The sequence below is a fragment of the Dromiciops gliroides genome, chromosome 1 (genome assembly GCF_019393635.1).
Source record: "Dromiciops gliroides isolate mDroGli1 chromosome 1, mDroGli1.pri, whole genome shotgun sequence".
NCBI lineage: Eukaryota > Metazoa > Chordata > Mammalia > Microbiotheria > Microbiotheriidae > Dromiciops > Dromiciops gliroides.
This window is the reverse complement of record NC_057861.1, coordinates 207,246,283-207,260,132: the sequence shown is the minus strand read 5'-3', so window position 1 is coordinate 207,260,132 and position 13,850 is coordinate 207,246,283. Positions and strand designations below refer to the sequence as shown.

Genomic DNA, 13,850 nt, shown 5'->3' with positions numbered 1-13,850 from the left:
TTAATTGTTATTTAAGGTTTTTATCCCTCAGGGCACACTGGCCTGGGGCTCCACAGACTGCACTGTGCTCCACCCACTGGTTGTAGCCATTGCCAGGGCTCTGGCACCTCATGTCATCACCACTCGAACGCCTACATGGCCCTGGCAAAATTATAATGATTGGAAGCCTAGTGAGGGCAGTCATGTGACTGTCAGAGCGGCCATCCCATTGGCTGGGGCTGTGTGGGGAGTTTCTAGGTTTGGGGGAGGAGAATTGGACATTCTAGGTGGAAGCTGGAAAGTGACAGGCATTCTGCTGCGTATTTTCAGCTGATTCCTGGGCGGTGGTATTTTTTCAGGTATTATAATTTCCCTTTCCCCATTTTATTTCCTTTCCCTTGATCCTACTGATCCTGTTTGTGTTTTGTTTTTAAGTTCGTTCTTGTTAAAATAAATCTTGTTCTGTTTAGAGGGAGGCTGCCGGTCTCCTTCCTTGCCCCAATATTGAGGCAAGCCGCTTAGCTAGCACTCCCCAATTAAAAATTGGTCCCCACAGAAGGTATGGTGACACAAACCAGTAAGGCTTCACAGAAGAGGTGGCACTAGAGTTAAGCTTTAAATAAAGATAAGGATTCTGAAAGGCAGAGATGAGACAGGAAGAAATTCCAGGAATAAGGGTAGCCTGCAAAATGCATGGAAGCAGAAGATAGTAATGCAGCCCATCTAGGGTGTGGTGTGCATTAAGAGAAGGAATATGAAGTAAAATGGAATTGCCTTAAGGAAATGATGGATTAAGGCCAATCCTAACATTTGAATATACTTGATTATTTTCTTTATTAAAAAAAAAAGATAAACCCAAGGTCAGAAGATCCAAAACTATAAAACTGAAGTGAATGATAAATCAGTTTTCTAGAATTCAACTTTTCCTAGCAGTAATGTTTACTAATTTAATATTACAGAGCAAATATTTTACATAGTAAAAACTTTAAGTGGTTTAGTAACTACATATAAAATTACATTGATAGAATTCTTATATGTTAACTGAATTAGTTCTTAAAATTCAAACAAGTTTAAGAAATGTGTTAAACCAATTTCATAAAATCAAGAGAAAACAAACAAAGCAAATTAAAACCTCCCAACTCATAAAGACTTGCACCAAAGTACAGGTACTCATCATTATTCTCCTGGCCTACAACAATGGTCTCCTGTTCCTAGTGTCTCTCTTCTCCAATCTATTCTGCAGAGTTCTAATAAAAAATCTTCTTAAAGCACAGGTCTGACCATATCACTCCCCTGATTAAAAGTATTTACCAAGAAATGTACTGTACACAAAGTAACAGCAATATTCTAAGATGATCAGCTGTGAATGACTTAGCAATTCTCAGCAATACAATGATCCAAGACAACTCTGAAGGACATGAAAAATGTAATCCACCTCTAAAGAAAGAATTGATGGTATCTGAATACAGATTGATGCATATTTTTTTTTAGTTTCTTGTTCTTAAGGGTTTTTTGTCTGTTTTTTTTTCAAACTGACGAAAATGGAAATGTTTTGCATGATTACACGTGTATAACTTATATTGAATTGCTGACATTCTTAAGGTGGGGTAGGTGGGGAGGGAGAGAGGAAGGGAATTTGAAACACAAAGTTTTTTAAAATGGACGTTAAAAATTGTTTTTATATGTAATTGGGGAAAATATAAAATTTCTAAATAAATTTTTTAAAAGGGGGGGAGGGAAGAAGTATTCACCAAATCTCTAATCGCCTAGGGTATTTCTTCTAAAATAAAAACTGTTTAGCTTGGCATTTAAAATCCTCCAAAATCTAATTCCAAACTAACATTTCAGATGAAAATTTCAACTGCTTTCCTTCATATATTCATTCTAGACAAAATGGCCAATGTACCACTCCTTAAACTCAGTACTCCCTCTACTAGCCCCCAAACATATATGTATGCTATCTCAAGAGCCAGAAATATATTCTCAATATATTAGGGAGCGAAGCCAAGATGACAGATGAAAGGCAGTGACCTCTCAGACCTCTCCCCCCAAATCCCTTCAAATACCTTCAAATAATGCATAAGACAATTCCTGAAGCAGCAGAACCCACAAAGGACAGGGTAAGATCATTTTCCAGCCAAAGACGGCTTAGAAGGTTAGCAGGAAAGGTCTGTTATACTGTGGTATGAGTGGAGCACAGCCCCATGGCCAAGCCATACAGAACCAGCCCCAGGCAGGCCATTCCAGAGGAGCCTCTATGCTGCAGCTACAGCTGCTTCTGGAACTCAGCCCAGGGATGGTGAAGGGTCAAGCAGTTGGCCAGGGGAGATTACAGGGGTCTCTGTTGGTGCTGCAGTGGGACTCTGTTGTGCCCGCACTCGGACCCAAGAAGTAATTGGGCAGCGGCCCAGGTAGAGGAGGGATGCAGATGTGCTGGAGCTTGAAGTCACGATGAAACAGGATTGCATTCCCAGGTAAAAGATCAAGCAGGCCTGTGGCTGCTTGCAGACCAGAACACAGGCCAGGTGAATGAAGAACCTGCTTCTCCTTAAATCATACTACCTTGGACTCCCTGAAGCTTGGGACAATGCATCCTAGAAGCAATGCCTCACTTTAAGAATGAGAAAAAAGTCAAGAAATAGGCTAGAAAATGAGCAGACAGGAAAAAATACAGACCCTAGAAAGTTTCTTTGGTGACAAGGAAGATCAAAATACACCCTCAGAAGAAGATAACAAAGTAAAAGCTCCTATATCCGAAGCTTCCAAGAAAAATATTTGGTCTCAGGTCATAGAAGCACTCAAAAATGACTTTAAAAATAAAGTAAGAGAGGTAGAGGAAAAAATGGAAAGAGAAATGAGTGAGATGCAGGGAAGTCATGAAAAAAAAAGTCAACAGCTTGAAAAGCCAAATGGAAGAGAAGGTACAGAAGCTCTCTGAAGAAAATCATTGCTTAAAAATTAGGACTGAGCAAATGGAAACTAATAACTATGAGGAATCAGAAATATATTCTCATGTTGGTTTCTGGACTTAAGAGGAAACCTTGGGTCCTTTGACACTTAATAGTTGTGCCATTTAAGCTTTTTGAGTCTTAGTTTCCTTATCCAAAAAAATGGGAAAAATAACATTTAACTTTTTTCTTTTAGACAGTAAGTTTTCATTCCAACCTGAACCATTTCCAGGCAGCAGCGATAACTTTCAACTTTCACAGGTAGCAAAGGATATGATAACAGATGCAGGAACACCTTTTGAATTTCTTCCTGTAGTAATGGGCTTGTCTGTGCAGATTTCCATCTAATAGAAACATGAGTTGAAATGAACTAATTAGTATTATACACAAGATACTGAGAATGATTTATTACAAAACAATCTTTTAAAGTCTAAGTGCCACCTATGGAGCTAAGCAATGTCTGCTAGCCCCACTGGAGAGTCTAGACTATTAGTGAAAAAAGAAAAAAATGACTAAGAAAATATTTATACAAGAAAGGAAAGTAGAGGAAAAAATAATAGAGATAGATAGATATAGATAGATAGATAATCTCTCTAATTCTAGTACTACTCAATGCATTCTTGTTATAGGCTGCCTATTCCTTTAAGATATAGATTATATAGCTATAGGGAAAAGGCCTTGACAAGATGAGCATTTTACAAACCATAAACAATATTAAACCAGATTGTATTAGATGAGAGACCTAGAGGGAAGATGTAAAGGATGATCATGACATTCCAGAGGATTTAGCTGAATGGGATTTTCTTTACCACCCTAACTCAGTTTAAAACAGTGAAGCAAAATTAGAAGTATGATTGGGAACAAAAAAAGGCTAAAAATAAAATCACAGCTTCCCACCTCTTTTTTGCCCTTGAATACAATTACATGAAATTCTAGAATTTAACCTAACTAACCCATTCAAATGACCCTTGAGGATTTACTGAACACCTAATATGGACCCAGAAACAGTGATCACTTGTTCTTGAAGAGATTCCAGGGCACAAAATCCACTGACTTCTTCAGTAATTCATTCATACCTAGTTGTATCTCCACATGTTTAAAATAAACCTTTTGCTACTGTAATTTAAATTAACTCCTATTCTATGTGCAGTAGAAATGGAAAATAGGTAGTAACCACTGTTTGTTTAGCACCTTCTACCTTTTATTTTCTAGGTTAGATAAATGTTGGCCTTTTTGGTCTTTCATCACATATAATGATTCTGATTCTTAATTGCTTTCATTGTTCTTTGGTGGATCATATGTCAGGTTTTTCATATGTCTTTAATTCTATAGTCTTCATGTCTAAAATAAGCTATGGCTATAGTGAAAATTCTATACTCCGATATTAAATCAATGACAGTTTATTTCAGATTTGTGATAATGTGAAGATTACACAAAACTTAGGAAATACTGTATTTTCTTTCATTCTTAGTTTAGCATAGCTGACAAATATATAAAATAAAAACCATAGGAGTGACTATGGATTTTCCAATTTCCCATCTAATGGAAATACCTGAGTCCTAAATAAGAATGGCCATCCAACCCTAAATAAAACAAGAAGTTATTATTTTTGACCACTGCACATAAGGAAGCTCAAGGTTCTCAATATGAATCTTTAATAACAACTTGTTATACAATTAATGAATTTAGAGATTGGCAAGTATGGGTACAGAGCAATACAAATGTAAAGTAGAATTTAATCAATGCCTTAGTCAGTTTTGCTCATTTTTCTTTCTTTTTTCTTCTTTGTTATAATTAATAGCTCTCTAGGAGAGAGTAGGCAAGAAATATATTAGAAAATGAGTGCTGTAAAAAAGTTTTTTAAAATAAGGAAAACTAATACTCTAAGTTACAGAACAGATACCAATCTGCATTAACAGAGTTAACTCACAGAAAAATTCCCTAAACCAAGAAATTCTAGGTCCAATCCAAAATAACATATACTTATATAAATATGATCTATTGCTATTGCAGAAGAGTATTATGGAAAACGCTATATCAGGAATTAGGCTGATAAATTATAAAGAATTGGTGGAATTATATTAAAGAAAACTCCCTGGAGGAGATGGCCTTGTACTACAGTTTTAAGAAATAGGAGTTACTTTTTAAAAAAATTCTTACTTGAAAATTTCCTTCGGGTAGTTGGCAAAACCTCTAAAGACATCATAAGAATTATGTTGGAACCTTCCCTACCATTTTTGTATTATCTGATTGGACCATTTGGAAGAAGTCCTGCTATTATCCCCTGTCTAAGCTTATCCCCACATTTCAGTTGAATTCCCTGGTATAAGAATATGCCCTCTCTATGTTCAACTTTATAACTATCAGTCTTTGCTTAGAGAGAAAGAAGGGTCTTCACCTATAGTCAGCCCTTTAAGTTTCTGGGCATTGCCAGGAAGATACAGTGAATCCCAAGCAGATAAGAATCCCACTATAAAAGTCAACCAAATCCAGGCCTTCAGACCACTCCACTACCTTTAAGTGTTCAATGTAAATCTCAGCCTGACACTGGAGCAAATGTAGGCCCTTTAAGAGTATGGATTGTTTTATTTTGCTTTGTTTTTTTATTTCTTCTTCATAACTCTATTGATTAGCACAATGTTTAATAAACATTTGTTGAATGGGGAAAAAATTGATTTAAATGCATGTGAAACCATGGGTTTAGACACATATCAAAATAACTAGGTAGAAATTCAATCATAATTTTTAGGATGGGCCTATGCCTATAATTTTGAACATTTAAACGGTTTTCTTCTTTATTATATAGCAATTAATATGGTAAAATAGTTTTAAAGGGAAAAATCTTACAAAAAGACAAAATTCTGGGGCAGCTAGGTGGCGCAGTGGATAAAGCACCGGCCCTGGATTCAGGAGTACCTGAGTTCAAATCCGGCCTCAGACACTTGACACTTGCTAGTTGTGTGACCCTGGGCAAGTCACTTAACCCCCACTGCCTCGCAAAAAAAAAAAAAAAAAAAGACAAAATTCTTAAGATTAGAAAATACTGCCAACCTGACCCCTCTGTAGCCTATAAGAAATACCAGACTCTGCATAAATAATCTTATCATATATAGTGTAACCATTGTGAGAATGGAATTATTACATGTTTGAACACAGACAGATGATCTTCTTTATTAACGGGAAGTGCAGACAATAAGAAAGGCTAGATATAGCTTGGTTTGCCATCTCCACTAACTCAAAGAGATTCTTCTCTCCCTGGAAAAGATGCAGAATGCAATAGGAAAATGTCAGATTCATGTATTATACAATCCTCAGCAGCCAAATGATCAGTGTCTAATAATTATAATATTCTTAGACCCTGAGGTCATTACTCATTCTTTTCAGGACACTTTCACATAAGTACACTAAGTTTTCAGCTCTATGGAACTGGAGTCAGAAAAATCAAAAAAATCCTCACACAAACAGCACTTACTCTATCCAAGTACAGTGATAACTAAATTTAGAAATGCAATAGAATTGCCAGGATCTGTGATTATTTTCTTTTATGTATTTTAAATCTTGCATTCCTGGCTAGATTACGAATTCTTCAGAAAATGAAAACGTCTTCTACCAATTGTGTAGTCCTCACAGAGCAGTGCTAGGAACACAGTAATCATCCAATAAATAAATACCCAGGGTGATTAACCTATTCACTTACTAAATAAATATGGATTAAGAATCTGGTATATAAGGCATCATGATATAAAAGAATTATAGTGCCCACTATGTGCCAGGCATGGTGCTAGGTGCTACAGTTACAAGTTCAAAGAATGGAATAGCTGCTGCCCTCAAAGATATATGCGGGATTATGAAAATGTCTAAAGCAGAAACATTTAGATTTAGGGTTAAAACCACTGACATGTCAAAGTATCATCTATACTCATAAACTGTCAGTAGTAGTAACTAGTAAACATCCTAAGTTGAGAAGGGAAAGAGGGTGAAATGAGGTATAAGGAGAACCAGAATTCAAGTGCTACATCCTCTGTAATCTTAAGTATCCATCTTGGTATGTTTTCAGGTTAAAAGTCAAGTGAGATCAGTCTTCCCAGTGACTAAATAAATATTTGGTTTTATGTTATTATCTTAGCAAATAGGAGGCACATTAACTCTTCTAAATAATTAGGTTACCAGCCAGCAATTACATGGTGAACAGCCTCTAATGGGAGATACCAGAGTATATAATCACTGTTATGACAATGAACTCAATAGTATCAACCTGGGGCAGCTAGGTGGCACAGTGGATAGAGCACCGGCCCTGGAGTCAGGAGTATCTGAGTTCAAATCCGGCCTCAGACACTTAACACTTACTAGCTGTGTGACCCTGGGCAAGTCACTTAACCCCAATTGCCTCACACACACACACACAAAAAAAAATAGTATCAACCTACTCTCAAAAAAGGTGGTTTTTAAAGTTCCTAACTAGGAACCCTATGAAAACCTAGCCCATATTAGTTGGTAATAGTCACACACTTAGTTAACAAGTATTTGTCAATAGGCACTAAAATATTTCATTTAGTACCTATTGTTATTTATTTCAGATATTTGGAATTTTATCTTTTTCACTTTATCCTATTAATGCCATCAATAATTTTAAAATTAAACCTCCAATTGGCAACCTTTTGTCCTTCTTTCTGGTAAAAACTTATAACTTAAATTGTGGGAAGACTGTCAACAGGATTTACATTAGATGTAAAAGTTTTCTACCTCCTTTTCCATATCAGTCATGAAGTTACAGCTGCAATCAAGTGAATAAACTGTCTTTGCAGTTCCCTTATAAACAGTGTAGTTTTCAGAATTCAGCTGCTCCAGATAGGCAATAACAGCCTCATGGATATTCGGATATTCCAAGGACAAAGGCATTTCCAGAGAAATAAGGAACAATGCAGTCATCAAGCTTTCTGGTAAAAACTGGCTTGCCTATAATGGAATTTAAAAGAACTAATTTTAATGCATACACATATATGCATAAATACATACATGCCCATATCAGTATAACATATAAAATGAAGGGAGAAAGAAAAATGCAATATTAATTGTTACTACAGAAGAGGCAAATAATTTAAAATGGAAAATGTCCCCATATTCTATTTGGAGATTCAAAATCTATATAAAGGGTTAACCCACATTGTTGGATATAAAATTATTATAGGAAGCTCATTATTAAACTGTCTAGAAGAAGGCACTCAGGATGTAGAATAGCCTCAAGTTCATGCCAAATGAGGACTGGCTGAAGGATGTATAGATGTTTAATCTGGAAAAAAAAAAAGAAAGAAAGAAAAGGGCCCTAATAGATAGCTGCCTTGAAATATTTGAAAGGCTCTAAAGTTAAAGAGTAATAAGGCTTTTCTCTACTTGGGCCTAGAAAGTAGAACTAGGAACAATAGTTAGAAGTTACAAAGAAGCAAATTTAAACTTTATATAAGAAAAAACCTTACTAAAAATTTGGCCTATCACAAAGAAGAGCGAGGTGACCTTCACTAGAGATATTTAAGTAAAATTCAGATGACCACTTGTTTGGTAAACTGCAGAAAGGATTCTTTTTCAGGTTCAGATTGAACCAAATGGCCAGTGAGGCCCTATCTAACTCTGATTTCATATTTTATATTTCTTTAAAGTGCTTCCAGTTTCCTGGTAGAATTCGAAGAATCAACCAGGAAAAGGAATGACAAATTAAAATTTCAGAACAAAAGATCAAGTGACAAATCTTATTACTGCAGCTAAATTTCTGGCTTTAATAAGGGGGTATTTCACTATTCCTTATTTTATGGAAATCACATATTGTGAAATACTTTTTTACTGTTTGAAAAATGAATTTCAAAAGCTAAACTGTTAAAAAAGTAAAGGCTTTTAATGAAAAGAAATATGGGACATATACATTTTAAAAAGCAGTGAGAATGGAATTTTCAAACTAAAACTATAGATGAGAGACTCTTAAGAAAAGAATAGACACAGGAGCCCTCTTAAAAGCATTAGAAAAATCAAAGAAAAGTTCATTTTTCAGTGTCTGCAAATAGGACTTTTATGGTCAAAATGAGGTCTCTTTTGGAAGAGAGACAGTATCATTTGTCTCCTTTGAAATCTATATCTACACAATGGATATAACAGATTCAGAGAACTACATAAATGAGGCCAAAGTCATTGGGTTCAAACTCTCACTCTGGACAATTCAGCTTTTTTCCGTTCTATGACAGCAGAATGCATTCCAAACCCCAGTCGATAAAATTTTTGTGGTTTTTTGAAGAGAAACTAATGCTACCTTCTTTAAGGTTATTTTCCAGTATCTGTTCAGATCACAATTTAGTAAGCTAACAACAGACAGAGGGCAGCATAACCTCATATAACACAAATCTAAGGGTTAAAACTTAAGCAACAGTGAAATTATAATTTTAACTATGTTTCCTTTAAAATTTCTATCATTTTGGATATAGGAAATAAGGAAAATTATGTATTACTAATAGCAAAGAGAATAATTCAGTAGCTTTTCTAAACCTTGCTTGAAATATCCTTTAAGGCTACTCATTTCATCTAACACGGATATTTTCTAGGCAACCATTTGCTAATTCATTCATAAGGATTCCCAAGAATGTAAATAAAGATACAAATTTTGGCAATTAAAAAGAAAACTGCCTAGGACTCAACAGCCTTTGCCATTTCTCTACAATACTTAAATTACCCTCTAGGGACTGCCAAAACTCGGTAATCAAACCAATTTATGAATACAATATTTCAGCTACTTTATGGATCAGAGATTTGGGGCTGGAAGGTAAATCAGAGGCCTTCTATTCCAATCCTCCCATTTTAGAAATGAGGAAACTAAGGTCAAAGCAGGTCAAATAACTTTCCTAAGGTCACACAGTAGTAAATATCAGAGGCAGGAATGGAACCCAGGTTCTCTGACTACGGAGCCCGTACTCTTTCCACTACAGAAAGTAGATTTAAGATAATCATTTTATATGTAATTTTATCTGAATTATGCAAAGACTTTACATTATAATTGTGCAAATGTTTTTTCATTACTAAATAGTCATGTAAATTTTGTGCACCTATACTGACCTGAACAAAAGAGGAGTACTGTATTCTTTCCTATACAAAATGTCAAAAAGATATTTCTCATTCAAAACATTGACATTATTCAACAAGCTACAAGTTAAAAAATTGTTTCTCACCTTTTCTACAGGAAGAAGTGTTTGCAACAGTCTAACAGTAAAAAGTGAGATGCTGACGAAAGACATTTTATGGTGCACTAACATCATCATATCTGGGTCTTCAGAACTGACACTGTTTTTGTGGTAGGAGATGGTTTCTCCAAGTGAATCCATGATGACAAATAGCTTTAGTTTCTGAAAACGGAACAAATACACAAAAAGTATAAATACTGGTTGCAACTGCATGGAAATAATAGTCATTTTTTAGTAATCAATAAAGAACAAAGTACCAAAAGTTATTCCCCTGTGAAAGAGCTACGAAAACCTCATCTGAAAAGGTTATCAAAAGATAATATTGTTCCATGAAAGCCTAAATAAAACAGATCTTAATTTCATTTAAGATGTCGTCCCAAGATAATTAGCTTATTATTAGTAACATCAAAATTTAATAAAGCATAAACTTCCTGCTAGTCTCTTATCACTCTGTTGGTACATATGTATCTTTTATATATCTTGCATATATCAATAAGCATTAATATATTTTGTATATATATTAATAAGTATTTATCGAATCAGCTATGTATCTAGTAACTGTGGGTGACAAAGGGCATATAAAACTATGCTACTAGATATTAAATACCCAGATAGTATCCACATAATACCAAAATCAATCAAAGAATAATTGTCAAACTGTGGAAACAAAATTTTATATTCCTTATATTCCTTCATGTAATGAGTTAGAAATTTTCCCAAGTGGAAATAAAAATATAGTACCTAAAAAAGGGCAAGCTCCTTACAGATAAAAAAAAAGTTATCTCATTAATGTACCTTTTAGTTTTCTATTACAAAAAAATCCAAGGTACACTAAGGCACTGTTGGTAAAGCTATGAATAATTACAACCATTTTGAAAAAAATTTCAAATTATGCAAATAAAATAGCTAAAATGTCCAGACCCTTTGACCAAGGGATTCATCTACTAGGTTTATACATCAATGAGGCCACTGAGAAGAAAAAAATCCTCATATATGCCAATATATAAAAAGAGACACAGAGAACTGATTCAACCATTCTGGAGAGCAATTTGGAATTATGCCCAAAGGGTGATAAAGATGTGCATACCCTTTGACCCAGCAATACCACTTTTGGGTCTTTTGCCCAAAGAAATCATGGAAAGGGGAAAGGGACCCACATGTACAAAAATATTTATAGCTGCTCTTTACGTGGTAGCAAGGAATTGGAAGGTGAGGGGGTGCCCATCAACTGGGGAATGGCTGGACAAGTTGTGGTATATGAATACAATGGAATACTATTGTGCTGTAAGAAATGATGAGCAGGAGGAGTTCAGAGAAACCTGGAGGGTCTTACATGAGCTGATGATGAGTGAGATGAACAGAACCAGAAGAACATTGTACACAGTATCATCAACATTGAGTGTTGATCTACTGTGATGGACTATATTCTTCTCACCAATGTAATGGTACAGAAGAGCTCCAGGGAACTCATGATAGAAGAGGATCTCCAAATCCAGGAAAAAAAAAAAAAGAACTGTGGAGTATAGATGCTGAATGAACCATACTATTTCTTTTGTTTTTGGTGCTGATGTTTTTCTATTTTGAGGGTTTTCATCATTGCTCTGATTTTTCTCTTATAACATGACTAATGCAGAAATATGTTTAGTGTTATTATGTATGTATATATATATACATATACATATACACACACACATATATATATACATATACATACACACATACACACACACACACACACACATATATATATCGAATTACCTGCTGTCTAGGAGACGGGGGAGGGAGGGGAGGGAGGGAGAAAAATCTGAAATTGGAAAGCTTGTATAAACAAAAGTTGAGAACTATCTTTACATGTAACGGGGAAAAAAATAAAATATTTTATTAATTTTTTTAAAAAGAGACAAAAAAAAGAAAGGAAGGAAGGAAAGAAACAAAGAAACAAAGGAACAAAAGAAAGGAGATATAGCTATCTAAGGACTTTTTGTGATAGCAAAGAATTGCAAATAAAGGAGATGCCCATCAACTGATGAATGGTAAATGAATTGTGGTACATTAACATAATGAAATATCACTCTTCTATAAGAAATGAAAAATACAATAAATACCAAGCAAGGAAAGAATTACATGAACTGATGCAGTGAAATAGGCAGAGCCAAGAAAACAATATACCCAGTAACTACAATGTAAATGGAAAACCACACAAAAATCAAGTCAGTGTTACAAAATTACAAAGAATAAGTGTGCAATGAAAAGAAAAGAGAATATGTTCCCATCCCTTTGAAGTGGGAGAAGGTACATAAGTATGGTACATTAAACATATTTTTCAGGGTTTTCCAATGTATTTATCAATTTTGTTGTCTTTTTAAATCTTTTTTTGTCTTTAAAGATATTATTTGTTATATGGGATAACTCTAGGAGAGGGAACAGGCTCTAGGGAAAATTTTGGTGACATAAAAATAAATCATAAAAATTTATTTAAAAAAAAATAATCAAGAATGGCAGCACCAAGTATAGCAACAGCAAGTAAGGTAGAACCTGCAACGACAGTAGAATTATACTATCTTGGACAGGCAGACTGACAAAGACCCTAGCCACACAGGCACTGAGAAAAATACTGAAAGAGAAATCAAATAGTGTAGAATATTATTGCCAAAAGTTCTGACGGTACAGTAATAGGTTTATGACAAGGTAAGATGTTTTCTCTTTTAGAATTGCATGAAACAAAGGCTTATGCTCATATTCTTCTAGCGGAATTGCTATGATAGATGAATGTCATTTTTAAAAAAACTATGTTACTGCTCTAGGGATTTTTACAGAGGACAGTAAATGACAAAAATAATACTTTCAGTATCAAGATTAAAAGGTAGAAAGAAACTCAAAATAAAGTACTATCAGAACCTGGAAGAACCAAAAAAGAGCAAACTTGCAAATCAAAAATCAAATAGACTGGAACCAAACTTAATGCCAAGAATGTTCAGAGTAATAACAGAAATGTGGAGTTTTCAGGAAAAAAAAATTGTCCATAACAGACACCCATCTTAAAAGACTATAGTTTAGGGGCAGCTAGGTGGCGCAGTGGATAGAGCACCAGCCCTGGAGTCAGGAGTACCTGAGTTCAAATCCGGCCTCAGACACTTAACACTTACTAGCTGTGTGACCCTGGGCAAGTCACTTAACCCCAATTGCCTCACTAAAAAAAAAAAAAATAAAGACTATAGTTTAAAGATAATATTTCTTCATTCTATAATATACAAACAGATCACTTTTTTTTTTTTGCATGTCAATGAGGGTTAAGTGGCTTTCCCAAGGTCACACAGCTACTAAGTGTCAAGTGTCTGAGGCTGGATTTGAATTCAGGTCCTCCTGAATCCAGGGCCGGTGCATTATGCACTGTGTCACCTAGCTGCCCCCTGTGCTACCTAGCTGCCCCCAGATCACATTTTTTAAACTTTCAACAGAGACTGAAATAAAATTAAGCCAGTGGGGCAAGGAGAGAAATTCAAACCCATATAGTTCACACAAAATTCAAAGTACATGTATCCATCATTTCATCATACAAGGAATTGGGATAATTTAGTTGGAAATCAAAGAACACCAAAAAAATGAAAAGTTAAAAGAACATTAAAAAATATTGTTATATGGGATGGCTCTTTGGTAAAGAGAAGGGGAAGGATACAAGGGATAATGGATAATGTAAGAAACAAAA

General features: G+C 35.0%; 1 protein-coding gene across 1 annotated transcript in view; it reads right to left on the bottom strand.

Annotated features, from left to right (window-relative positions):
- RTTN (rotatin) overlaps positions 1-13,850 on the bottom strand; it is a 251,719-nt gene that overhangs the window by 193,948 nt on the left and 43,921 nt on the right. The window contains 4 exon segments of the mRNA XM_043993343.1: positions 3,145-3,271; positions 6,070-6,182; positions 7,671-7,883; positions 10,133-10,306. Of these exon segments, the coding sequence (XP_043849278.1) occupies positions 3,145-3,271; positions 6,070-6,182; positions 7,671-7,883; positions 10,133-10,306 (627 nt within the window).